The 27,332-nt window shown below is 41.3% G+C and overlaps 1 protein-coding gene across 2 annotated transcripts in view; it reads left to right on the top strand.

Moving 5' to 3' along the window:
* PPP3CA (protein phosphatase 3 catalytic subunit alpha) overlaps positions 1-27,332 on the top strand; it is a 374,245-nt gene that overhangs the window by 319,940 nt on the left and 26,973 nt on the right. For both annotated transcript variants that reach the window (XM_073601573.1, XM_073601581.1), the window contains exons 9-10: positions 4,978-5,103; positions 6,931-7,002. In XM_073601573.1, the coding sequence (XP_073457674.1) occupies positions 4,978-5,103; positions 6,931-7,002 (198 nt within the window). The remainder of the gene's footprint in view (positions 1-4,977; positions 5,104-6,930; positions 7,003-27,332) is intronic.

The raw sequence follows: 27,332 nt of genomic DNA, 5'->3' as shown, positions 1-27,332 counted from the left end.
GAGAAGAAGCAGTCGCTCCTTCTAGCGTTAGAGCGACTTTTGTCGCAGGAGGTCATTATGATAGTTCCCGCAAAGGACCAGGGATTGGGCTTCTATTCCAACCTTTTTACGGTCCAAAAGCCAAATGGGGATGTCAGGCCCATTCTGGACTTAAGGGATCTGAACCGATTCCTAAGGATTCAATCCTTCCGCATGGAATCAATTCGAACAGTAGTTCCCACCCTGCAGGGAGGAGAATTTCTGGCATCAATAGACATCAGAGATGCATATCTGCATGTGCCCATTTTTCCTGCTCATCAGAAGTTTCTGCGCTTCGAGGTAGGAGGGCGCCATTTCCAGTTTGTGGCTCTGCCTTTCGGGATAGCACTGCACCTCGAGTGTTCACAAAGATCTTGGCTCCTCCTTTGGCCAGATTAAGGGCTCAGGGTATAGCTGTCATAGCATACCTAGACGACCTGCTCTTGATAGACCGGTCGGTAGCCTCTTTGAAGGGAAACTTGAGGACCACGGTCAGGTATCTAGAACACCTGGGTTGGATCCTCAACTTAGAAAAGTCTTTCCTAAAACCAGTAAGAAGACTGGAGTATTTAGGTCTGATTATAGATACAAGCCAGGAGAAAATATTTCTACCCCAGGCAAAGATCACTGCTTTGAGAGAGCTGATTCTGACAGTAAGGACCAAGAAGGGTCCCTCAGTCCGCCTTTGTATGAGGCTACTAGGGAAGATGGTGTCTTCATTCGAAGCAGTTCCCTATGCTCAGTTTCACTCAAGAATGCTGCAACACATTATTCTGTCGACCTGGAACAAGAAGGTTCAGGCATTAGACTTTCCGATGCACCTGTCGCATGCGGTGCGTCAAAGCCTCAATTGGTGGCTCATACCCGAAAACCTGCAGAAGGGGAAATCCTTTCTACCGGTTACCTGGACGGTGGTAACAACTGATGCCAGTCTGTCAGGTTGGGGAGCAGTTCTGGAACAGGCTGCGGTCCAAGGGGTATGGTCCAAGACAGAGAGGACCTTACCCATCAACATTCTGGAAATCCGGGCGATTCATCTAGCTCTAAAAGCCTGGACTATCAGGCTACGGGGTTGTCCGGTCAGGATCCAGTCCGACAATGCCACAGCAGTGGCTTATGTCAATCATCAGGGAGGCACCCGGAGCCGAGCTGCTCAAAAAGAGGTGAACCAGATCTTAGTCTGGGCAGAGATGCATGTGCCATGCATATCGGCAGTTTTCATCCCGGGAATAGAGAATTGGCAGGCGGACTATCTAAGTCGCCAGCAGTTACTTCCAGGGGAATGGTCTCTGCATCCCGACGTCTTTTGGGCCATATGCCAAAGATGGGGGGTTCCAGATGTAGATCTCTTTGCATCCCGATTCAACAAAAAGATAGACAGATTTGTGGCAAAAGAGGACAAAAGATCCTCTTGCATGCGGGACGGATGCGTTGGTGATTCCGTGGCATCGGTTCTCACTGATTTACGCATTCCCGCCTATTCTGCTACTACCACGACTCCTTCGCAGGATCAGGCAGGAAAGGAAGTCGGTACTTCTGGTGGCCCCCGCTTGGCCCAGAAGGACTTGGTATGCAGAAATAGTAAGGATGACGGTGGGTTCCTCGTGGACCCTACCGGTACGCCCAGACCTGTTATCTCAAGGTCCAGTGTTCCATCCTGCCTTACAAATGCTAAATTTGACGGTTTGGCTATTGAGACCCACGTTCTGAAGAGTCGTGGGCTCTCAGGTCCTGTCATATCTACCTTGATTAATGCAAGGAAGCCAGCTTCCGGGATGATTTATCATAGAGTCTGGAAGGCTTATATAACCTGGTGTGAATCCAGAGGTTGGCATCCCAGGAAATATGTCATAGGTAGAATCCTTGATTTTCTACAGATGGGATTAGAGATGAAGCTGGCCTTGAGTACCATCAAGGGCCAGGTCTCTGCTTTATCAGTATTATTTCAGCGGCCACTTGCTTCGCATTCTTTGGTCCGAAACTTTATGCAGGGGGTGATGCGTCTTAATCCTCCGGTTAAAGCGCCCCTAAACCCCTGGGACTTGAATTTGGTCCTGGCTGTGTTACAGAAACAGCCTTTTGAACCAATAAGTCAGATTCCTTTGGTCTTGTTGACAAGGAAATTAATTTTTCTGGTGGCCATCTCTTCTGCTAGAAGAGTATCAGAAATAGCAGCTCTTTCCTGTAAGGAGCCTTATTTGATTATACACAAGGATAGAGTGGTACTACGCCCTCATCCTAGTTTTTTACCGAAGGTGGTTTCTGATTTTCATTTAAACTAAGACATTGTTCTACCTTCCTTTTTTCCAGATCCCTGTTCTCCGGAAGAGAGATCTCTACATTCGTTGGATGTAGTAAGAGCAGTTAAGGCCTATCTAGGGGCAACTACTCAGATCCGCAAGACGGATGTTTTGTTTGTGCTGCCAGAGGGTCCCAATAGAGGACAGGCAGCGTCAAAAGCTACCATTTCTAAATGGATTCGACAGTTGATCATTCAAGCTTACGGTTTGAAACAGAAGATTCCTCCGTTTCAGATCAGGGCACATTCCACAAGGGCTATTGGTGCTTCTTGGGCAGTGCATCACCGGGCCTCTATGGCTCAAATCTGCAAGGCCGCAACCTGGTCTTCAGTTCATACATTCACCAGATTCTATCAGGTGGATGTGAGAAGGCATGAGGATATCGCCTTTGGGCGTAGTGTGCTGCAGGCAGCGGTACAGGGTCCTCAGGTCTGATTGCACCCTACTTGGTCGTGGTCCCCCCCCCTCAGGTAGCATTGCTCTGGGACATCCCATCAGTAATTACTGTGGCTCTGTGTCCCTTGATGTTCAAGAAAGAAAATAGGATTTTTTAAAACAGCTTACCTGTAAAATCCTTTTCTTTCGAAGGACATCACGGGACACAGAGGTCCCGCCCCTCTTCTAATACACTATATTGCTTGGCTACAAAACTGAGGTATCCCTGCAAGGGGGAGGGATTATATAGGGGGTTGAACTTCCTGATAGGGTGTGCCAGTGTCCAATCACCAGTGATACCTATATAACCCATCAGTAATTACTGTGGCTCTGTGTCCCGTGATGTCCTTCGAAAGAAAAGGATTTTACAAGTAAGCTGTTTTAAAAAATCCTATTTTTACACATTGTCATTAATGTTCAGAGTTCTTGTTCAATACAAAAAATGTTGGAGGCTTACATTTTCATAAATACTATTTGTAGGGAATAATTAAAGGCTCATGCACCTCAAGTTATTAAAACATTATAGGTCAAATGGGACAGAATATATCAGCTTGCTAAGGTTAAACACATTTTACACCATTGCTGACATGGTGTGAATATTTATTTTCAGTCTTTTGTTTTAAGAATAGTTTGTTTCTTTTACTTTAAAGTATGTGTGTTTTTTGCACATAAATCCATCTTCTTGTACATGAGTCATCTATGAACTAACAAAGCCTCTGGAATAAAAAAAAATGTCCTCATACAATTGGCCTTGATTTTTAATCTATATCATAATCAGTTGATATCACAACAGCCATTTGAAATTTATAATTTCTTCTTAGCCAGAATCTTGCAGTTATTGCCATATAGAATCAGCAGTTGATCTGTGATTTAAATTTTTAGGTGATTGACTCTACAAGTTATTTTAGCATCCTTAAAGCGGAGAGCCGCCGAAAATTTTTTTTTTTAAAGTCAGCAGCTACAAATACTGCAGCTGCTGACTTTTAAAACATGGACACTTACCTGTCCAGGGCGCCCGCGATGTGGGCACCCGAGGCCGAAGCGTCTCTCCGTCCTCGGGTGCTGCCGCCTCCATCTTCGGTAAGGGAATCAGGAAGTGAAGCCGTGTGGCTTCACTTCCCGGTTCCCTACCAATACGGATGGTCCCTGCTGCCTCTGGGACCCGTGTGTTTCCCAGCAGGCAGCGGGGAGGGAGCAGGAAGTGGCGTAAATAACCGCAGATTCTGCGGCTATCTATGCCGGAAGTGGGTACAGATACCTGTAATATACAGGTATCTGTACCCCCCTCCCCCCTGAAAGGTGCCAACTGTGTCACCGGAGGGGGGGAGGAATCTGATGAGTGGAAGTTCCACTTTTGGGTGGAACTCCACTTTAAGGAAATGATGTATCTATATAAACACAAGATTTGCACATAAAAATAGACCATGCTTCTATATGAATGCTCTTCAGATATATTGTTGACATTTGAGTGGTTGTCATGGCTTTCTGTGGCTTTATATGTGGCTTTATATATATGGTTGTCATGGCTTTTCTGTGGCTTTATATATACACCTATCAGCCATAACATAATAACCACCTACCAAACCCGTTGAGGCATGGACTACACTAAACCTGTGAAGGTATGCTGTGGTACCTGATACCAAGTCATCAGTAGCAGATCCTTTAAGCCTTGTAAGTTGCAAGGTGGGGGCCTGCATGAATCAGACTTGTTTTTCCAGCACATCCCACAGATTCTTAATTAGATTGAGATCTGGAGAATTTTGGAGGCCAAACCAACCACCTCAAACTTGTTGTGTTCCTCATACCATTCCACTAGCCTTCATCTATCAACGTCAGAGACATGTTCAGTTGCTGCCAAATATATCCCACCCACTTTCAGATGCCATTGTAAGATAATCAATCTTCTTTACTTTACCTGTCAGTGGTCATAATGTTATGACTGATTGGTGTACACATACCAATTACTTTTAATATACACATTTTTGTTTTAAGGACTGTGTGGGTTTGGTGTGGGAGCTGTATGAAAAACTAAGATGTCTGTTTTATCATAAAGTTTTGTCTTAGATCATGGTTATTTTTATATGAGTAATCAACACTGTACAATGTTATAATATTAGGTAAATTAAATATAAAGGTAAATGAAGCATAAAGCCTTTGAGTTGTTTCCTACAAATATTTGTCCTGTATATCTAAATGATGTCTCTTTGTGTTCTTTGTATTTTAGCTGCAGTATTGAAGTATGAGAACAATGTCATGAACATAAGGCAGTTCAATTGTTCTCCTCACCCATACTGGCTTCCAAATTTCATGGACGTCTTTACCTGGTCCTTGCCTTTTGTTGGAGAGAAAGGTATGCAAAAAGTCCATTCCTTAATGTTCTCTTTCACAGCTAGACAATCAGTAAATTATGCTTAAATACATTTCAGCCTTTAAAACATGGCTGTAAGTAATAAAATGCTTTCAACGAGAGGACGAAATAAACTGTTTCTTGTATGGTTGAAATGTTGCTGCTTTGCCATGGCAAAGAATGATTTTGCCATTTATGCCTAACTAGCCAAAAAATTGGAGCAATTTTTTTTGCAAATATTTACCATTGTTTAACCCTATGCTGTGTACACACGAGCGAAATGTCCGACAGAAAAAGTCAGACCGGAGCTTTTCATCGTATATTCCGATCGTGTGTATGCCCCATCGGACTTTTTACGTCAAACATTCTGACGGGCCTAGAAAGAGAACATGTTTTAAGTTTTTCAGACGGAACCAATTCCTATCGGGAAAACCGATCGTCTGTATGCTGTTCCGACGTACCAAAAACGACGCATACTCTGAAGCAAGTACGAGACGGAAGCTATTGGCTACTGGCTATTGAACTTCCGTTTTCTAGGCCTGTTGTACGTTTTGTACGTTGCCACGTTCTGGACAGTCGGAATTTGGTGTGATCGTGTGTATGCTAGACAACTTGAGAGGAATTCCGTCGGAAAAACCTTCAGAGTTTATTCAGACGGGAAAACTGGTTGTGTGTACAGGGCATTAGTCTACCAAGGTACAATTATAGTTGGCAGAGAAAACAAAGAGTTAAAGCAAGCTCACAACTACTGGAGCCATGAGCTTGGGCTTTCAGATACAAGTGATCCAATTACTTTTATGGGCTCCGCAGGTGCCACCCATGAGGGTTTCTGGACTCTCCTGTTCCTTCGGAAAGCCCAAGACCTTGTGAAATAGCTCCTACATTTATAGTAGGTAGTGATTGGAGCAGCTGTCATTTCCCTGTGATAAAAAAGACCTGTCCTTGAGCTTGGTAGGCCCACTGGGATAGTAATAAAGTCCTTTTTTTTCATTTCAATATAAAATAAATAAAAATATAACAAATGTATTTAAGTCCGTGTCCCCCCCCCCCCCGTACTCTTCCCAATTCAAACTTACAGCATAGGACGAGCACATGTATGTAAACAAATTGTGCTACACTTGTAAGGTATCATTGCTACCGTTGGAGGGAAGGTAGCAAATCTAGGGCCATAATCCATAGCTAACTCAAAACTAATAACCTGTAAAGGCTTTCAAAACATATAGCCTCAAATTGTTCCTCTTATTAGGATTTTATGATGGAAACCAATCTATACAACCAATTGATTCATATAAAAGTATACATTTTATTCTTCATGATTAAAAAAGATCTCCATGAGGCTCAAACATTTCTTACAAACAATAATGAAAGTACAGCCTTAATACTCAATTGTTTGCTGGGTGGTGATACCCAATACCATATAAGACTGCATAATGCCTAATAGCTATTATTACCGTAAGTGTAGTTGAAAGTTTTAAAGTGCACCTGACAGTTTTGTATTGCTAAACTAGCTGTGAAAATCCTTTTCTTATTGGCCACCTACTATAAAGATAGGAACATGTGGATGGTCCAGACTTTTGACATTTCTGGGAAGTGTTGGAATTTGCATATTCAGAGTTTTGGGACACAGATGTTTGCTTGGCGATTAAATTATATTTTTGCAGCCAGTGCAGAACTGGGAGGTGTACTTTGAGATCTTTTTCTAGTTGGAAACATTTCTGTTCGAAGATTTAAATAAATAACAAAGCCTGAGGATAGTAAATGTAATAGTTTCATAGTAACAATGTATGTAGTAGTTGCATAGTAATATATGTGTATATATTTTCTTTACAGTGACAGAAATGCTGGTAAATGTTCTCAGCATCTGCTCCGATGATGAACTGGTATCAGATGAAGATACTGATGGTAAGAATATAAAGACTTTGGAAGCCTGTTTACGCTTTATAATATATTAATATTAGCTATTTGTAGTCCAATACAGCTTTTTATTCTCACTGGAATGCTTTGTGTGAGGAGTTCTTGTGGAAAATAAACCATACTTGCTTAATTCACTTGCAATGGTGTGATGCATGACTTTATGATGAATGCAGCTGAAGTATTGTCATTTAAGAGCTAGAATGTGATCATTTAGATGTCTTTAACACTTACAGATTTGCATTTTTGGTCAAACATAGTTAGGATCCTACTGATTAATGAGAATGAATATTTGCAACAAAATTTTACATTTATGAACAAACTATTTGTTTTACCTTGCCTATATCCCTACCAAAGTTACAGTACGTATCAGAAGCTACTTGCAATATAAATTTGCAGTTGGGACAAGTCAATGGTGATACCTATTCACTATGCATACTCTGCTAAGTGAAATACTGGTACCTGTGATAGTTTGTCTACAATCCAGGAAAGGGATTTGTGAAAAGAGTTAAATTTATCCTTAAAGGTTAAGTTCACCTTTTTATTAAAAATAATAAATGCATATATTTTTGGAGGTAAAATTATGTGCGTTTATTATTTTTAAAAGCAGGAGCCTGAAAAGTGTTTCACCCGTGATCAGCAGCATTTCGCAGGTGCAGTGTCAGGCTCCTGCACACACCGCCTTCAGCTCTGTTGCCCATACCTCCTGTATAAACTGTCTTTTTTAGAGCTGTAGACAGTGTGCATGAACTACAAGCATACTGATCAGCACATCAGCAGTTCATTCAAACTATAAGTCTGTCTGGAGCAGTGGAGGATGGTACTCGTAGTTTATTCTTTCACAGGAATCTGTGAATGACTCAGCTGTGTGGGCGGAGCTATACTGAAAAAGCATGTGCATGGAGTCGTATCCCTGTCCGCTGTCACAGAGAAAGGAGGAGGTGTAATTGAGTGGAGAGGGGGCAGGAATTAGAACATATTACATGTTTCACCCTAAATATCGGTGGAACATGTAGCATGTCCCAAAGGTGAACTTCGCCTTTTAACATATATGGGGGAATATATAGCCTAACCTAGATTGACCAGAAGAGGAAGCCCTGTAGGATTTATCTATACTTTTGTGTCATTTAATAGGAGGAATTTAGTGGAACAAATCATAATCTGATTATAATTGACTGCCTAGTGTAGAAATTACAATGCACCAAATAGATTCTATTTTACAGACGAGTGAAAAATATTAAAATGTTGCAGATTTGGTCCTAGCATTCATGTTCTACCCCTGCCTGCCTCTCTAGGTAAACATTTATACTGGCTGAAATCATACTTTTCTGTTCAACCCCCATTCTAAGGCTTTAAAAATAAAGGTTTTATGTTCCCTCACACTCACAATGTACAGGTGATACTCAAAAAATGTGAATATTGTGCAAAAGTTCATTTATTTCACTAATGCAACTTGGTGAAACTAATATATGAGATAGACTCATTACATGCAAAGAAAGATAGTTCAAGCCTTGATTTGTCATAATTGTGATGATTATGGCTTACGGCTCATGAAAACCCCAAATCCACAATCTCAGAAAATTAGAATATTGTGAAAAGGTGCAATATTCTAGGCTCAAAGTGTCCCACTCTAATCAGCTAATTAAGCCATAACACCTGCAAAGGGTTCCTGAGCCTTTAAATCAGTGGTTCTCAACTCCAGTCCTCAGGACCCACCAACAGGCCAGGTTTGCAAGATAGCTGAAATACATCACAGGTGATATCACTTGCTGCTCAGTGATTGCAGTATTCTAGTCTGCAACTCCCCAAGGTAATACTTAAAATCTGGCCTGTTGGTGGGTCCCGAGGACTGGAGTTGAGAACCACTGCTTTAAATGGTCTCTGTCTGGTTCAGTAGGAATCACAATCATGGGAAAGGACTGCTGACCTGACAGTTGTGCAGAAAACCATCATTGACACCCTCTATAAGGAAGGAAAGCCTCAAAAGCTAATTGCAAAAGAAGTTGGATGTTCCCAAAGTGCTGTATCAAAGCACATTAATAGAAAGTTATGTGGAAGGGAAAAGTGTGGAAGATAAAGGTGAACAAGCAGCAGGGATGACCGCAGCCTGGAGAGGATTGTGAGGACAGGGCCATTCGAAAGTGTTGGAGACCTTCATAAGAAGTGGACTGAGGCTGGAGTCAGTGCATCAAGAGCCACCACAGGCAGACGGATCCAGGACATGGGCTTCAAATGTCGTATTCCTCTTGTCAAGACACTCCAGAACAACAAACAACATAAGAAGCGTCTTACCTGGTCTAAAGAAAAACAGACCTGTTCTGTTGCTCAGAGGTCCAAAGTCCTCTTTTCTGATGAGAGCAAATTTTGCATCTCATTTGGAAACCAAGGACCCAGAGTATGGAGGAAGAATCGAGAGGCACACACTGCAAGATGCTTAAAGTCCAGTGTGAAGTTTCCACATTCTGTGTTGATTTGGGGAGTCATGTCATCTGATGGTGTTTGTCCACTGTGCTTCATTAAGTCCAGGGTCAATGCAGCTGTCTACCAGGAGATTTTGGAGTACTTCATGCTTCCTTCCGCAGACGAGATCTATGGGGATGCTGACTTCATTTTCCAGCAGGACTTGGCACTTGCCCACACTGCCAAAAGCACCAAAACCTGGTTCAATGACCGTGGGATTACTGTGCTTGATTGGCCAGCAAACTCGCCTGACCTGAACCCCATAGAGAATTTATGGGGAATTGCCAAGAGAAACATGAGACCGAACAATGCAGAAGAGCTGAAGGCCACTATTGAAGCATCATGGTCTTCCATAACACCTCAGCAGTGCCACAGGCTTATAGCTTCCATGCCACGCCGCATTGAGGCAATAATTGCTGCAAAAGGGGCCCAAACCAAGTACTGAGTACAGATGCAGGCTTATACTTTTCAGAGGTCCGATACTGTTCTCTGTACAATCCTTCTTTTATTGATTTCATGTAATATTCCAATTTTCTGAGATTGTGGATTTGGGGTTTTCATGAGCTGTAAGCCATAATCATCACAATTATGACAAATCACGGCTAGAACTATCTTGCTTTGCATGTAATGAGTCTATCTCATATATTAGTTTCACCTTTTAAGTTGCATTAGTGAAATAAATGAACTTTTGCACGATGTTCTAATTTTTTGAGTATCACCTGTATGATGGTACATCTATATGAGAAAATCAGGGATCGGAAAGATCTCTCAATGATAAAACTGTTATTTAAATGCATGCAGTAATGCTTTATATATTTTGACATGTATATAGTCTTTTTTTATGTTTAGTTCTAAAACAAAAAATAACATTTTACTTTATTTCAACCTAGTCTAATATAAAAGTTTCATATGGTTGCAGCCTTCATATGGTGCCCTATGCTGGTTTTGGGCCCTCTAAATGTTCTCATTTAATATACTGCTGCTGTACTATAAAATTGACTTCTGAATGAGCCATAAACCTGCCCTGTCTGATCACTTCCTAATGTTTAGCTTGCAACAGGTGCTAAAAGTCATGAACCCATAGTTTTGGAAGCTCACTGTGAGGGACTGTTAACACCATTTTTGCTGAGCTGTGCTGGCAGCCTTGCCCAATGCAGGCCTAATGCAGTCCCAATGCATAGACAAGGCAATTTGCCTTATGGACTGTGTATGAAATTTCAATAAAGTTGAAAAATAAATAAATAGTGCTATGTGTCATTTTACAATGCATCAGCACTGCTCCCTTCATAGCGCCACACCACCGGACGTGGTAAAACGCGGCCACTATCATGATTTAGCCCTAACAAATATTTAGTAAATAAAGATTTTACAGAGATCATTTAAAATAAAAAGTATAAAACATAAGTTTATAACCTTAATTAAAAACAAATCAATCAAAACCCAAATTATTTCCTTTTAAATTATCTTGTGGTTTTACTGTAGGTACATTGAAAAGTTGCAGCATTTGAAGAAAGATTGTGATAAAAACAATAAAAAAAATATGTAATTTATATTGCAAATTACAAGTTCTAGTGTATGCCCAGCCAAAAATGTTTTTCTACTGTTCAATAAAGTGGGTTTAGGTTTTACTGCTATGCAAGATTTTGTTAGGGATAATTCCACAACACAGACAGAAATAAAAATGTTTTTTTAATAGTAGGGTAAGGGGAGGCTAGAACTCTTGTCAGATTTTTATTTCTTTCTGTGTCCATGTTGAAGCTTTTCCCTCACTTCCTGTCTGGTAAAACTGCTGTTAGCGGGACAGGAAGTGAGAGTAAATCTCTCTTACAGAGCACCAGATAGCAGTAAAAAAACAGGAGTTTTAACCCCTCCTTCTATAGCCCAAAAGTAGAAGAAAAAGTTATTTTGCTTGAAATGCACTTTAAATACTAACTTCATGTACAAAGGAAAAAAAATACCCTTGCAGTCATCTTCACTCCTGCAGGCTCCACCCAGCAGTACAACCAGTCCCCTGCAGCCTTCTGTCTAAGCTGCTCTCGACTGTGGTCACATGCTTGCGCCCACCACATACAATACAGGGTTAATAGCCCTGCATGGTTTGTGATGATACCTAGGGACCGCTCACATACCAGAGCTTCGGGGAGAAGAGGAAAGCACCCGAGTCGGGTAATTTATGCAGTCTCTTCTTTTAAATAATTCAGCCTACCCTTTTACCCCCTAGTCTTAAATAACATTTAACCCCAGGAGCCCCAATGCATGTGTTTTTTGTTTTTTTTTTTGCCTGGAATTGGGCTTTAGTAAAAAAAAAATGATTTATATAAGCAACCCTATGGAAATAGAAATGCAGGTGATAGCTAGTTTAACCCTTAACGCAGGCGCCTCCCGCCCCTTTAGGGGTTTCTGATGCAGGGGGGCAGGGTTTATGATCTTGTGAAAGCTGTGATTGGCTATCACAGCGGTCACATGATCGGAAAGCTCCCGCTGGCAAATAGCGATCAAGAGCTTTCCATTAGGCACCGGTAACTGTGTTGGGAGCGCATGCTCTTAGCACAGGTTTGTTTACATTTTGGAATGCAAATATGTGGCCGCTCGGCGTCAAGGCACACCCACTGAGAGACCGCATTATTGCGTACTATCGGCGTGAAGAGGTTAATTGATATCTGGCCTTCTGTTATGTATCACTGTTTGCAAAGAAAAATTTCTCCTAAGTGTAATTTTATATCTATTTATACTGTACATCATGAGTGTTAGTGAATAACATTGTGGTCTCTGCCAGCCTTGTTACAGAAACATAGAAAATAGTCTGTGTTTTGTACATGCATAGAAAATATGTATATACAATTAAACAGTGGCTTTGTTTAATTCAGTAGCTATATAGAATGCTAATCTTGTACTTTCTATTAAAAAGTGGTGTTTGTTTTTTTTTGCCATTTATTGCTGTTTTATATAGCGTCATTTATTTGAGAAATCATACACATATGTACTCGATTATGGTAGTGGTGATGATAGGCTTTCATTCATGGTAATTACCTAACGACAGTAACTATTAGAAATCGTAATGCATTCATTGTTTTATTAGTATCTATACCAACTAATATAAAGGGAGTCGGTATTATAATGAAGTTCTACAACACAAAACAGTACATGGCATCCATGGGAAGATTCAGCCTAATGCTTGCTGCATGCGTATTAAAGTATTAAAGTTATTATCAGTTTCCAGTAATTAACACAGCTATTTTTGCATTTATTATTTCCATTTTTTGCTAAATTAATTGTTAAAACTGACATTGAGGCTGGGTTCACACTGCAGCACGCTCTGGCTCACAGCAGGAGTCCAGTGCGTCCCTATTCACCATTTCAGGTCCGATTTCAGCCCAAAATTTTTGGCTGAATTCGGACCTGAAACGGACAAAAAGACGCACAGGACTTCTGTGCAATTGGCTGCTGTGGAGATGTGTGAACAGGCTTCATAGAGAGCCAGTCACAATCTCCTGCTATGCGGATTGGATGCGGAAAAAACCCACATCCATTTCACAATAGTGTGAACCCAACCTCAGTATTTTTTATTTTTTGGTGTACAGCACCAAACATATTAGTTATGATTTAGAGTGTTGACTCCAGGTAAACTCCAGGTATCCTGCAAGTTGCTGCTTCATGTAAAAATCTTTCCCTCATGCCAACAGAGCAGCAGTCCAATTGTGTAAGAGAATTATGCCCATTTGTCCCTCACACTCAAAGTCGCTGCTGTTAACCCTCTGCAGCACAGCATCAGAAGATCACCACTCTAGAAAGTATCCGATGGCATAAAGCAAGGATTTTTGCATAAAGCAGCAATTCCCTCAAAAAGTTATAACTTCAGCTATAACGTTCCTCAAGTGCAATGCATAATGTAATATTTAGTTTTATTTTCTTAAAGCATTGTCTTCACGTTACTACTATGGAAAGGTTGCTTAGAGGGACAGCATTTTAAAAAATTGTATTCTTTCATTTTAGATATAAGGCACCTTGTAATTTGTGTTTACATCCTATGATCAGTTTTGACAAGCTCATAGGCTTTGATTAGAACAACATACATTGTCCTATGAATATTCCTATAGGTGCGGATGCTCGTGGTTTGCATAAGTCACCGTGGAAGCTTTAAAAAAGAAAAAAAGGGCCATCTGAATTGCAGTGTTACTGAACACAGGACATATTGACAGGTTTTCTTAGTTCTTCTGAAATATATCAACCATAGCCATACCCAAGAATATGCCTCTTACGGTCACTTTTTTTTTTATTTAAATTTTTTTCAAAAGGATTTTTAAAAATCTACTAAGAAAATTAAGAAGGCTTACCTAAAAAAAAAAAACAATTACTTTTTGTTTGCATTTAGAAAGACCCTCGTACTAACATTTTTTGCTCTAACATTTAGGATCTAAGGAAATTCCAGGTTTTCAAACACAAACACCATGGTACTCACTTTAGAGAGGGAACTGCAAAACGATCTCAAAATTATCTTTCAAACTTTATACTCTTTTATTGGGCAGATTTCTCCTGCTGGTATCTTGTGGTAACGATGAAGATATTTTGACATGTGCAAAAAGTTTTGTCAGCTGCGATTGGATAAATTGTTCAGCAGTTTTTACTTCCTTAGGGATGCTGCAAAGACTGATCATTTCTACAGGTTCTCAGCCTGTGCAGTGCACCTTAGTCTACACTAAAGACTTTACTTTTTCAGGATGTAGTGCTTTCTTCTGGTATTAAAACAGTATCTAAAGTATATGTTGAGCTGCTCTTTCATGTTTCCTATCTAGCCAGCAGACTACTGTGTATCCAGTTTTCCATCAAATAGCTTTTTAAATACAGGTGTGTATTTGGTAGACTGTTGGAATTATTCAATAAGGCAATCAAAGGCACTGATGTGCAAAGTGAAGTAAAACACGAGGCTATTTCAAAGGCTTGATCACTGAAAGAGGAAATATAATTGGTTTCTATTGGCTACTACAAATTGCACACTGCACCCGGAATATTTTTAAACGATCAGTCAACTCACAACTAAAATTGCAGTTTTTGGTAGATCCTGAATAATTGGGTCTCTTTAATATTGTTTTACCCTGTGGGAACTTTGTTAATGAGATCTCTGAGCTTTCGGGTCGGCACACTTGCCATGGCCATTGCAAGGGGTTACCACTTTTCTTTTTGGATTATATATTTATAACGTATCATGCAGAATACAACTGGAGAGGTTGAAAGACATGAAGATGGATAGGAGCACCCAAAAATTCCAAGTGGCAGGAAGACCTCAAAAAATCTAGGGTCTAATCAAGCCCACCAAGCTGAATGAAAAAAACTCTTTAATAAGCTTCATGTTATTTTATGTCTCTTTTTATGCTTCTTTTTGATTTTGTAAAGAATTTGCACTTAAACTATACTCCAGTTTTAAGTGAAAAACAAAAAAAAAAACGTAACCACTTCTCAATACAGGGCATTTTCATCCCCTTCCTGCCCAGGCCAATTTGCAGCTTTCAGAGCTGTAACTTTGTATGACAATTGCACGGTCATGCAACACTGTACCCAAATAAAATTTTTATCATTTTTCCCCACAGATAGAGCTTTCTTTTGGTGGTATTTGATCACCTCTGCGGTTTTTATTTTTTGCGCTATAAACAAAAAAAGAGTGACAAGTTTGAAAAAAAAAACACAATATTTTTTCGTTTTTGCTATAATAAATATCCCAATTTAATTTTAATAATAATTTTTTTCCTCAATTTAGGCCGATATGTATTCTTCTACATATTTTTGGTAAAAAAACGCAATAAGTGCATATTGATTGGTTTGCGCAAAGGTTATAGGGCCTACAAAATAGGGGATAGATTTATGGCATTTTTATTTATTTTTTTTTTACTAGTAATGGTGGCGATCTGCGATTTTTATCGTGACTGTGACAGTGCGGCGGACATATCGGACAATTTTGACATTATTTTGGGACCAGTGACATTTATACAGTGATCAGTGCTATAAATGTACACCGATTACTGTATAAATGTCACTGGCAGGGAATGAGTTAACACTAGGGGCAATCAAGGGGTTAAATGTGTTACCTAGGGAGGGATTCTAACTGTGAGGCGATGGGACTGACTCACTAACACCACAGGGAAGGGCACACCTACGTCATCAGTAGTTCCTGATGAACCTAGTCGTATCCCTAGTGTTGTATCCCCTGAAGACCAGAGGCAATCTGATCCGCTGCGCCTATCTGGTATTGTGCCTACAGTCAACGCTGCTGCTTCACCCTTTATCACTAAGGGTGAACTGTCCTCAGCCCTAGCCGGGTTAGAGCACAGGATTGCTGGCATGCTTGCCTTCATCCCGCAGGGTGGCAGGAAGTGTGACAGATCCCCCTCCCCGGAGTCTCCTCGTCTGGAGCAGGAATGGGTTGAGGATGGGGAAGAGCTTAAAGCTCAGGATTTGGTGGAGTGCCCGGCAGATGAATCTGCTTTCGAGCAATCTGGACAAGAAGATATTCACTCGATGTCTGCCTCTCAGTCTCACAGAGGTTTTTGATCCTGACTCTGACCGAAATGGTTCGTTCTGCCTTTAAGTTGCCTCTTGCAGAGGTGACTGAGCCCCCCGTTCCTCTTTGGGATCTCTGAGACTTTTCAGGTCGCACAGACTTTCCCACTACACCCCCTGTTGGAACAGGTGGTGTATGCTGATTGGGAACATCCTGACAGGACTTTTTTGCCTCCTAAAAGGTTTTCCCTTTTATATCCCATGGATGAAAAGTTCGTTAAAAAATGGAGCATGCCAGCCGTAGATGCAGCAGTCTCTTCCTTAAACAAGAACTTAACTTGTCCGGTAGATAACGCACTGGGCTTGAAAGACCCTGTTGACAAGAAATTTGTAATTATTATTAAAAGCTTCCTTTTCCTTGGCCAGTTCAGCTATTCAGCCCATCTGTTGCAGCAATTGGTATTTGCCAGTCCGTAAAGGACCAGGTCAAACGGCCTGATAGGCCTAACCAGGAGGCTGATCTGCCTGAAAGTAAGACAGATATTCCTCGAGTGCAGTGTTTTGCTGTTGATGCTTTAAAGGATTCAATACAGCAGGTTTCTCGTCTGGCTCCCTTGTCTGTATATATGCGCAGACTTTTATGGCTTAAGAACTGGTCAGCCGAGCTTCCTTGTAAAAAGTTATTGGCTGGTTTCCCGTTTCATGGGGAACGTTTATTCATTGATCACTTGGACAAATATATCCAAAAGATTTCCGGAGGGAAGAGTTCTCTACTTCCTGTGAAGAAAAGCACCAAACGTCCCTCGTTTAAAAACCCAGGGACTGCTTCCTCAAATGTCTCAGTGGCAGGGCTGTTCAGCCGCCAACAGGGCGCTAGGGCCAGGGGCAAGCTGCAAGGCCAGGGCCAGAAAAGGCCCTGCGTTCAAAATACTTCTAAAACCAGCACTCAGCCTCATCAGAAGTTCCTACATTTTGCAGTAGAGGAACGTTTGTGGCTCTGCACTTGGGCTTGCTACAGCTTCCCGGGTGTTCACAAAGGTCCTAGTACTAGTAATGGGTCGCTTAAGGGCCCAAGGGATCCTGGTGCTCTGGTATCTGGACGACCACCTGCTCAGAGATCAATCAGTACAGGCTCTAGAACAGAGCATAATATACACAGTGAGGTATTTGAAAATCTTAGGCTGGATCATAAATACCGAAGTCAGCCTTGAGACCAACTCAAAGTCTAAGATATTTAGGTCTGATTCTAAACACGATCCAAACAAGTGTATTCTTGCCACCCATAAGGATCTGTGCCCTGAAGGATCAGGTGAGTCAGATAAGGGGCACTAGACAACCCTCCATTCATCTCTCTATGAGTCTTCTAGGGCTCCTTCGAGGCGGTGCCCTATGCCCAGTTCCATTCCAGGCCTTTACAACAAGACATCTTGTTGGCTTGAAACAGAGGAAGAAAAGCCCTAGATTATCCAATCTGCTTATCTCCTCAGGCATGCCTTAACTGGTGGTTGCAGGATCAGAACCTGCGAAAGGGAAAATCCTTTCTCCTGGTCACTTGGAGAGTACAGATTCCAGTCTCACAGGCTGGGGATCAACCCTAGATGGGCTCACAGCTCAGGGGAAATGGTGAGGGACAGAGCAAACCTTGCCCATCAACATCCTAGAATTACGGGCAGTACGTCTGGACCTACGGTCCTGGACGGTGGAGCTTCAGGACTGCCCCATCAGGGTTCAGTTCAACATTGCCACGCCAGTGGCCTATATAAACCATCAAGGCAGTACCAGGAGTCGTTCAGCTTTGAAGGAGGCGAACTACATACTAGCCTGGGCAGAGGGACATGTGCCAATAATATTGAGTAGAGCACTGGAAGACAGATTACCTCAGCTGCCAGCACATCTGCCCGGGGGAATGGTCCCTACACCCAGAGGTGTTCCAGGAAATTTGCCAACGTTGGGGATGGCCAGAGGTCGACCTGCTGGCATCCAGGTTCAACAACAAGCTACAGCAGTTTGTGTCTCGAACAAGAGATCCTCTGGCAATTGGAACAGATGCTCAGTACTCCCTGATTTATGCTTTCCCTCTGATTCCTCTCCTTCCACATTTGTTGCGCAGGATTTGGAGAGCAGGGATTCCAGTCATTCTGCTAGCACCAGCCTGGCCCAGAAGGCCCTGGTACCCGGATATTGTGAGACTGACAATAGATGGGCCATGGACGCTTCCACGTCGCCCCGATCTACTGTCTCAAGGTCCTATATTCCACCCCAGTTTACATCATCTAAATTTGACTGAATGGCTATTGAAGCCAGGGTGTTAAAGGACCGTGGCGTCTCGGGACCAGTGGTGTCTCTTCTAGTGAATGCTAGAAAGGCTGTCACTAGGAAGATTTAGCATAAGGTCCGGAAGACTTGTATTGCTTGGTGTGAAGCCAGAAAATGGCATCCTCGGAAATATGTGATTAGGGGAATTCTCTTTTCTACAGTCAGCTTTGGGCATCAAATTGGCTTTGAGTACAATCAGAGGTCACGTTTCGGCCCTATCCGTATTCTTCCAACGTCCTTTAGCCTCCCATTCACTGATCCGAACCTTTATGCAAGGGGCAACTCTCTTGCTTTCCCCCAATTAGGTCACCTATGTGTCCTTGGGACCTGAACTTGGTGCTGTCTGTGTTACAGAAACAACCATTTGAACCTATTGAGGGAATTTCATTAGCTGTCACGCAAGCTAGCTTTCCTGATGGCTATCCCCTCGGCTAGAAGGGTGCCGGCCCTTTCATGCAGGGAACTGTACTTGATCCTTCACCACGACAGAGTCGTGTTACGACCTGTTCCATCCTTTTTGCCAAAAGTGGTGTCGGCCTTTCTTTTAAATCAGGACAATATTTTGCCTTCTTTTTTCTCTCAGCCTCGTTTGGCGACTGCATTCTTTGGACGTTGTCCGGGCAGTCAAGGTTTATTTGTCTAGATCTGTGGAGATCCGAGGATCAGACTTTTTTGGGGTTTTTTTTGTTTTTTTGTTTTGTTTTTGTTTTAGTTTTGTTTTACCAAAAGGACCCAAGAAGGGGCAGGCAGCTTCTTAAGCTTCCATTGCCAATTGGTCAATTGGTCATTCAGGCCTACGGCCTGTCGCATAAAGCTCCTCCCTTTAGCGCGAGAGCTCATTCTACCAAGGGTGTAGGAACCTTCTGGGCTTTTCGCCATCAGGTATCTCTGGCTCAGATTTGTAAGGTCGCTACCTGGTCTTCAGTGCATACGTTCACAAAATGTTATCAAGTGGATGTTCGAGCAGCCGAGGATTTGGCTTTTGGCCGCAGTGTACTGCGGGTTGCCATATGAGTTTCAATGGCTATTGTTTGGCAGGTTGTCTCCCTCCCCTCAAGGCTATTGCATTGGGACATCCCAGCAGGTAATAAATATTAGCCTGACTCTTTGTCCCATGATGTATGAAAATAAAATAGGATTTTTACGTCATACTTACCTGTAAAATCCTTTTCTTTGAGTACATCATGGGAGACACAGATCCCTCCCCTCTTTTTTGAGAATTCAGTGCTACAAAACTGAAGTGCTTCCTGTATGGGAGGGGTTATATAGGGCATCACTTCCTGTCTGAAGACATTTGGTCTACCAGTGTCCATTCACCACGTACACACGACCGGATTTTCCGGCAGAAAACGTCTGACGGAATCATTCCGTCAGACATTCCGATCGTGTGTGGGCTTCATTGGACCTTCTCTTTCGAAAATTCTGATGGACCTAGAAATAGAACATGTTTCAAATCTTTCCGACGGCCTCAACTCCTATAGAGAAAACCATTTGTCTGTATGCTAGTCCGACGGACCAAAAATGACGCAAGGGCAGCTATTGGCTACTGGCTATTGAACTTCCTTTTTCTAGTCCCGTCGTACGTCATCAGGTTCTAAACGATTGGATTGTGATCGTATGTAGGCAAGTCCATTTCAGCGGAACTCTGTCGGAACTCCGTCAGAAAGTCCATCAGAGTCTACTCTGACGGAAAGTCTGCTCGTGTGTTCGCGGCATTAGCCTGACTCTGTGTCCCATGATGTGCTCAAAAGCATTTTACAGGTAAGTATGATGTAAAAATACTATTTTTGAAGTGTTTTGCTGTCTGTGCCCCTGTTAAGAAGATTACATCTCCCTTTCTGTCCCTGTGACAATTGGATTTAGAAAATTTTGGGTTGTTGTGGACACAAGGATTGATGATAAAGCTTCAGTGGAGACATCTTTTTCCCATGGTAACTCTTACAGGAGTGAATTTCTATTCCTAGGGGTAGATTTGCTTTCACTTCCTGTTTCCCTCCATTTGTAAGTATGCGTTGTATGCAAGTCAGATGTTTTTAACTCGGGGACTGCCTGTAGTAATACACACATTTTTGCTGTGGGTCACTTAATGGCATGCATTTGATATGGAATGGCACTCATTGAGACTGAAGACACCTATTTATAGAGTGATATTTGCATGCTTTTCACTTGTTCAGAAGATCTACCCAATGAAAATTAAAACACTTTGCATCTCCTAACCCACCTACCTTTTGTGTGTTCTGTACTTTTTTTCTTTGTTTTCCTAATACTTTGTTTTATTTTACAGACACTTTTTAGTCTTTTTTTTTTTTTTTCTTTAGTAGATGTTTCACATTTTCAATTTTCTTTCTCATCCTTCCAATTTCATTTCTCATTCTGTGTGTTCCACTGGATTTTCATAAGAAGATCACCTTATTTATGCACAGAAAAAAGGTATTACATGGTTTGGATTTGCAGAGATAAAAACTGTGTGGATTTACGTTTCCAGCTGATGCTTTTCACTGTACCTAAAGCATGGAAGGAGGTGTTAAGTACTTTGAGCTGTGTAACTTTGTCTAACCCAGTGTAAAGCCTGATAGCACGGTGTTGTGTAGAAAACTACAAGCTAGTATACTTTTTACCTGTGTTAACTGTGTATGTCAGGACACAGTAGGCAATTTTTGCAAGGTCTTTCAGGTGAACCTGTGCCCAGTTCTTGCACAATAAAGTATTTGCACACTCTTAGCAAGCAGTAAAAACACATATACCCATTAATCTCAGTATCTTTTATCATTGTGGAGAAAATTATTTGAAAGTATCACAATGCAGGCATTTAAAACTTTTTTCTATGGAAGAAAAAACTTTTTTCTATAGCTAGCTGCTGCCATAACAACGATATCCCCGTTCAAAGTTTGGACATACATCGTCGTGCGGCGGTCGGTAAGTGGTTAAAAAGTCAACATTACATTTTATTTATCTTTATGAACTGCATTTCGTTGCAATGCGGTAACTCACTGAGGTAAATTAAATGTGTAGCGCATGCATGTCCTACTTTTTTTAGTGCAATGGTGTGGTCTGAACAATGTGGTCATAAGGCAAATTGTCCTTTCCATACATTGGGCATGACTGCCCAGCACAGACCAACACATCAGCACAGAAGGGAGGCGCTCCCCATGTGTCCCTTGTAAGCTCACGAGCAGCATTGCCATGTATGGCTTATTCTGTTCATTTAGTCATAAAAATCCTAATGAGTTTTGAAAAGAATCTTGTTATACATACTCCTGATATGAAGTCATCCTCTTACATTCGAAATTACACTTTAGATCCTTTCTTGACAGTATGCATATTTTGGCCATGGCTGAGAACTTCTCCCTAACCACCTCAAGCCACTGGCCTAAGCACATCGCTGTAGTTTTGTCATATACCTAGAACAGATCTGTGACCTAACATGCATGCATTGACAGCTGAAATCCTAGGTTGTTCTGTACATGTGCAGAATCTTTGACGAGACCCACTTCACAGGCTTGCTGGTAAAAATCTAATATGGTAGTCTTTATGCATCTGTTTTGTGGCCCATTCCAACCTATGTGAAAAAGCTTGCAAAATAAGTGTGCTGCCACAGAACGATCTAAACTTCCTTAAGCATGGATCCACTTTTACAGTAATGTGTAACTTTAAAGTATAGAGACTATTTATTCAACAAGTGGCCCTCTTACACATTGGGTTGATTAACTAGCATATTTACTTTAGAGCAGAGGCTATTCACTTGGCAAAGTAAATTTCACTTTGTACAGTGCATGATCGCTTTGCTTAGCAAATAATGCAAAGCTGTGTGGTTTATCGTTAATACCTGATCATGAGCAACAAACATTAAAAACAAAAACTGGATTTTTTTTTTAAACCCAATTGGATGATTGAAATTAGCATGGCTTCACCTTATTCACTAACAAAAGTAAGAAATTCCTTAGTAAACAGTATCTAGTATCAATTCCAATGCACAGCAGCACCACTTGCATGTTCAAAAATTTAGTTTCATTCCATGATTTTACTTTGGTTTCTGAGCTCAACATAATGGGAGGGAAGGTGATTTACTAAATCTACAACGACAGATGTTGGAGCAGCTGGGTGTACTAACCAATCAAATTCAATCTTCAGCTTCTTTAGGTTAAGCTTTGAAATTTAAAGATAGAAGCTGATTGGTTGTCATGCCCATCTGCTTCACATTCTGGTTGATCTAGTCCTAATAAATTCTTCTCATTATTTTTTAACCAGTGTCAGAACGCTCTAGAATCCAGGCAGTGCCTAGATTTGATCCAAGATTTTGATTTACCAGCTTGAAGTTCAAGAAAACGTAGAGGAAGGGGCTCAGTTGTTTTTCCTGTGCTGGCCTCACTTCATAGTCTACTGCAGTATAAAGCCCTAATTTTCTTTGTGGTAGTATACATTAGGCTCATCTCTGTTCAGGACGCTGCAACTGTTTCTGTTTATTATTTATATACAATATTACCAAGGCATTTTGACATTTACAAAATTTTGGTTATTTTAAGTAAGAAAAGATTACTTCAGTTGATCTTCTACTCATATACATTATATCATACAAGAAAACTGAACTGCACACCGTCGTAAGAATTCTTGTTTAAGCAAAACCTATTTCTTTTGAAGATACTATTTATTCTATTTTTTCAAAATTTATATCCTCTTTTAGACCATAACAAATTCAGGAATGTGAGGTTAGTATGTAGGGGTGTAGGTCATGTTGTTCAGTATGACTGGCAAAGGAAAGGTTGCAGAACTTTTTAACTACCAATGTTTGTAGCTTAAAGCGGAGTTCCAGGCTTTTTTTTTCTATTAAAAGTCAGCAGCTACAAAAAGTTTACCTGATGACTTTTATTAAACATACACCTGTTCCATGGTCCAGCGATGCGGCCGCACGGAGCCCCGTTCCTCTCCCTCTCCTCTCCTTGGCGCATCCATTGGAACTGTGGGCACCCAGCTGTGACAGCTTGCGGCATCACAGCCGAGCGCGCACTGCGCTCTCCCAGTGGACAGGCAATCTTCTGGGACCTGTCACGTGTCCCAGAAGATTGCCGAGAGGGAGGGACCGCCTAGGAGAGAGGAGGAGGAGTCTGGGCAGCCCATAGGTGGAAGGAGGAAGTGGGACAGGAAGTCCCTCTCTAAAGTAGTCACCCACTCCCCCCCCAAAATAATTACATGCCAAATGTGGCATGTAAGGGGGGAGGAGTGCTTAAAGCGGACGTTCCACTTTTGGGTGGAACTCCGCTTTAACAATGAATGCAGAGATAAAAACTTTTACATTGGCAGTCATCTTCCGACTGCCAATGTCTATACTTTCCCACAATAGGTTTGCTTACCACTTAAAGTGACTATGCCAAGAAAGAAGTATGGGGGCTGCCATTGCCAACTACTTTCTGAAAATTCTAGCTGCCTGGTTGTGTTGTACTTTAGGTCACTGACTAAAGATGGGTGTTTTAATTCCTTATATCTATACTTGTTCCAGTTGTCAGTTACTCACCCAGCATTCAAGTCAAAGGGTCCGCATGACAGCCAAGGAAATGGCATCTCAAAAGTAGAGTTCAGTAATGGCAGCCTCCATTATCCTCTCTTGACAGATTCCTTTTAGGGATAGATCTTCTGCTACTAACATAGCAGAAACCCTTTTCAAATTAGTGGGATCTTCACAATAAATGTTGCTGTGTTATTTTCACATTGCTTGAAATAGGTTTCACAACAAAATGTTAAAATAATTAAAAGAGTAAAAAAAACTATTGAAAAATAGTATCTATGTGAATTCTTGTGAAAGTCTGTAAGGTTTTAAATGCAGTTAAAGCAGAGTTCCACCCTAAGGCTGCATTCACACCTATGCATTTTTAGTGCTTTTTGAATTTGCAGATATGCACTGCAGTCCATTTAACATGGTTTCCTATGGAACACGTTCTGTAGTGCAAATCTGCAAAATGCAAAAAGCACTAAAAATGCATAGGTGTGAATCCAGCCTAAAGTGGAACTTCCGCTTATCTGATTCCCCAACCCCCCTCCCCCCCGTCCAGTGCCACATTTGACACCTTTCTGGGGGGAGGGGGTGCTGGTACCTGTCTTTTACAGGTACCCTGTCCACACTTCCGAGAGACGGGGCCGCGGCGAAGTATGTCAGCAGCTCAGCCCCCCTCCTGCCAGGTCAATGAGAGAACGCAGCACGCTTCACGCCTGCGCAGTAGGGACCCGGCTGCAAAGCCGAAAGGCTACACTGCCAGGTTCCCTTACCAGCAATAACAGTGGCAGCACCCGACCAGCCGATGTAAACATCGGCTACGGTGCCGACATCGCTGGACTCCAGGACAGGTAAGTGTCCTAATGTTAAAAGTCAGCAGCTACAGTATGTGTAGCTGCTGACTTTTAATTTTTAAAGGGGCGGGTGGAACTCCTCTTTAATTATACTCTCAGAGAGCTGCCTCCATCTTCATCCTCCTTTCATCAGTCCTCAGTGTTGCCATCAAGGAGAAAATGCCCACAATAGAGAAACACTTTAATTTAAAATTATAAATACTTATATAAAATACTCACAAAGTGACAAAACAGCATCTAAAATCGCAGGGAATTTGCAACTTTCCCTCTCACATTTGACAGTTCCACACAGTGGTAATAACTGCCAACAGGTGGATACAAATAGATCAAATAGAGTCCAACATTGGTATCTCCCACCCGCTCATTGATCTGGAAGTGCAGTGTTTCTCTTCATATCACTCTGCAGTGTTGGTGGATGACAAGCAAGCATGGTACGGACTTCTCCTAAGAAGGGAGAAGCCTACGCATACTTGCTTGTCACCCACCAATGAACTTCTAACATCAGCTTGTTCAGTTAAGCTTTGACAAGAAAACCTAGAAGCTGATTGGTTACTATGCACAGCTGCACCAGATTCTATGTACTCCAGTTTAATTCAATTAACTCAACCCTCCCCCCCCCCCCCATTTCACTAATTTTTGTGGTTTTCTTAATGGGTCCTATGTTCTTTGCACTTTTTGTGCTTCAACTTATTTTGAGATGGTGACACATTTTTAAAGCTGCATTTGATACACTTTTTCAACTAACAGCACAGTTTCTGATAGCATGCTAAAATGTATGGCATAATCCTTTCCTGTGGAGGAAAAAAGGTCAGCCTTGCAAATCCAACATGTGTGAATAGATCTTCCGATATCAAATGTATTGCCTGTCCATGTTGATTACAATGTACAGGTCTACAAATTAGACTAAATATTCAGTCATCAGAACTGTATACTTTTACACATCAAATTTGTGAAATCTTGCACATTATAAGTTAAAACGATTGAAAGACTAAAAACTTGGAAAAGCTTGACTAAATGCATTTTTTTTTTCTTAACTTGATTTACTCTCAGGAATGCCTAAAATTGTGAGCACAAACGTCTCTCCCACATAATAAATACATTATTATTGTTATACAGAACTTATATAGCCCCAACTGTTTACGCAGAGCTTTACAATATAAGGGCAGACAGTACAGTTACAATACAATTTAATACAGTAGGAATCAGAGGGCCCTGCTCATTGGAACATACAATCGAAGATATTATAATGATATGTTAATTGGTGCGGGTATTATATCAGAAACTAGTGTTCTTCATACAGTCAGACTCATGGGCTCCCTAGGGACATTGACCTAGCAACTGTTTCCCCATCTTAAAGTTATACAGATATGCTCAACCCGCACATCATTTAATGAGAGTGAATATTAGCTTTTATAACATGAAAGGCAATTAGAAGAATATTTGCAGATATGCATTTGGTACGAGGGGTCTAGGGACAAAATATATATATATATATATATATATATATATATATATATATATATATATATATATATATATATATATATATATATATATATATATATATATTTTTTTTTTTTTTTTTTTTTCAGTTTTTATACACAAGGCCCTTTTGAAGTGCAAGGCATGAATTCTATTTTTAAAAAAGTTTACATTTGGTTAGAACCATTTAACATCACTGATCTCCAACACACAAGTCTGAATTGGCTATCAAACGACCCTGAATTCATTCATGTCACTTGAATCAAATGCTGATTTTGTGACACTGCAGGAGATGCCTTTTATCTGATGTAGTGAGAGCACAAAAGGAAATCTCCCTATAACAATCATACAAGACAAGTGTGAGAACTGTTTTTTTCTTCCATTATTTACTTTACTGTTCTTAGAATACTGCATTTCCAAAAGACAGGCAGGTGTCTTGCACAATAGTACAATGTAAATTTATATGTTAATCATCGCTATACCTTAAAGGGTAAGTTCGCATTTTCATGAAAAATATATATCTCTGGACCCCACTGCCCATAGAGACTGTGATGCCCCATGCTGCCAGTGTATTCATCTGTACACTGTATATGGCAATACACAGCTCTGGAGTGAGTATCTATCATAATGCTCGCAATGAGCAGCGTTCATAGAACAACCAAAAAAATTTACATACCGTATATACTCGAGTATAAGTTGACCCGAATATAAGCCGAGGCACCTAATTTTACCACAAAAAACTGGGAAAACTTATTGACTCGAGTATAAGCCTAGGGTGTGAAATGCGCAGCTACTGTAAGTGGAAAAGAGGGTCAACAATGCCCATTTGCAGCCTCACTGTGCCCATTTGCATGCCTCACTGTGCCCATTTGCAGCCATAGGTCCCCCGAACTTCAAACTTGGTAGTTAAGGTTTCCTAGATGCCCCCTAGCTGCAGACAAAATTTGGGGTCTCTGGACCTAAAAGGTCCCGAAATGACATTGCTGCAGATGGACACAATTGACCAAATTTGGGGCCCCGTATTTTGGGGCCACTTAGTGCTAGGCACCCCAAATTTGGTGTGCAAACCCAGTGGAGCTAGCACCACAATATATCCAAAGCTGGGGTTCCTAGCACCAAGTGGCCGTGAGATACAGGGCCCCAAAAATCGGTTCAGAAAATGTCAAGCACTTTTCTGCAGCAGAGAATGACATTTTCCGAACCGACTTTGGGGCCCTGTATCTCGGGGCCAC

The sequence above is a fragment of the Aquarana catesbeiana genome, linkage group LG01 (genome assembly GCF_042186555.1).
Source record: "Aquarana catesbeiana isolate 2022-GZ linkage group LG01, ASM4218655v1, whole genome shotgun sequence".
In the NCBI taxonomy this organism is placed as follows: domain Eukaryota; kingdom Metazoa; phylum Chordata; class Amphibia; order Anura; family Ranidae; genus Aquarana; species Aquarana catesbeiana.
The sequence above is the reverse complement of the archived record's forward strand: the minus strand, read 5'-3'. Positions and strand labels throughout refer to the sequence as shown.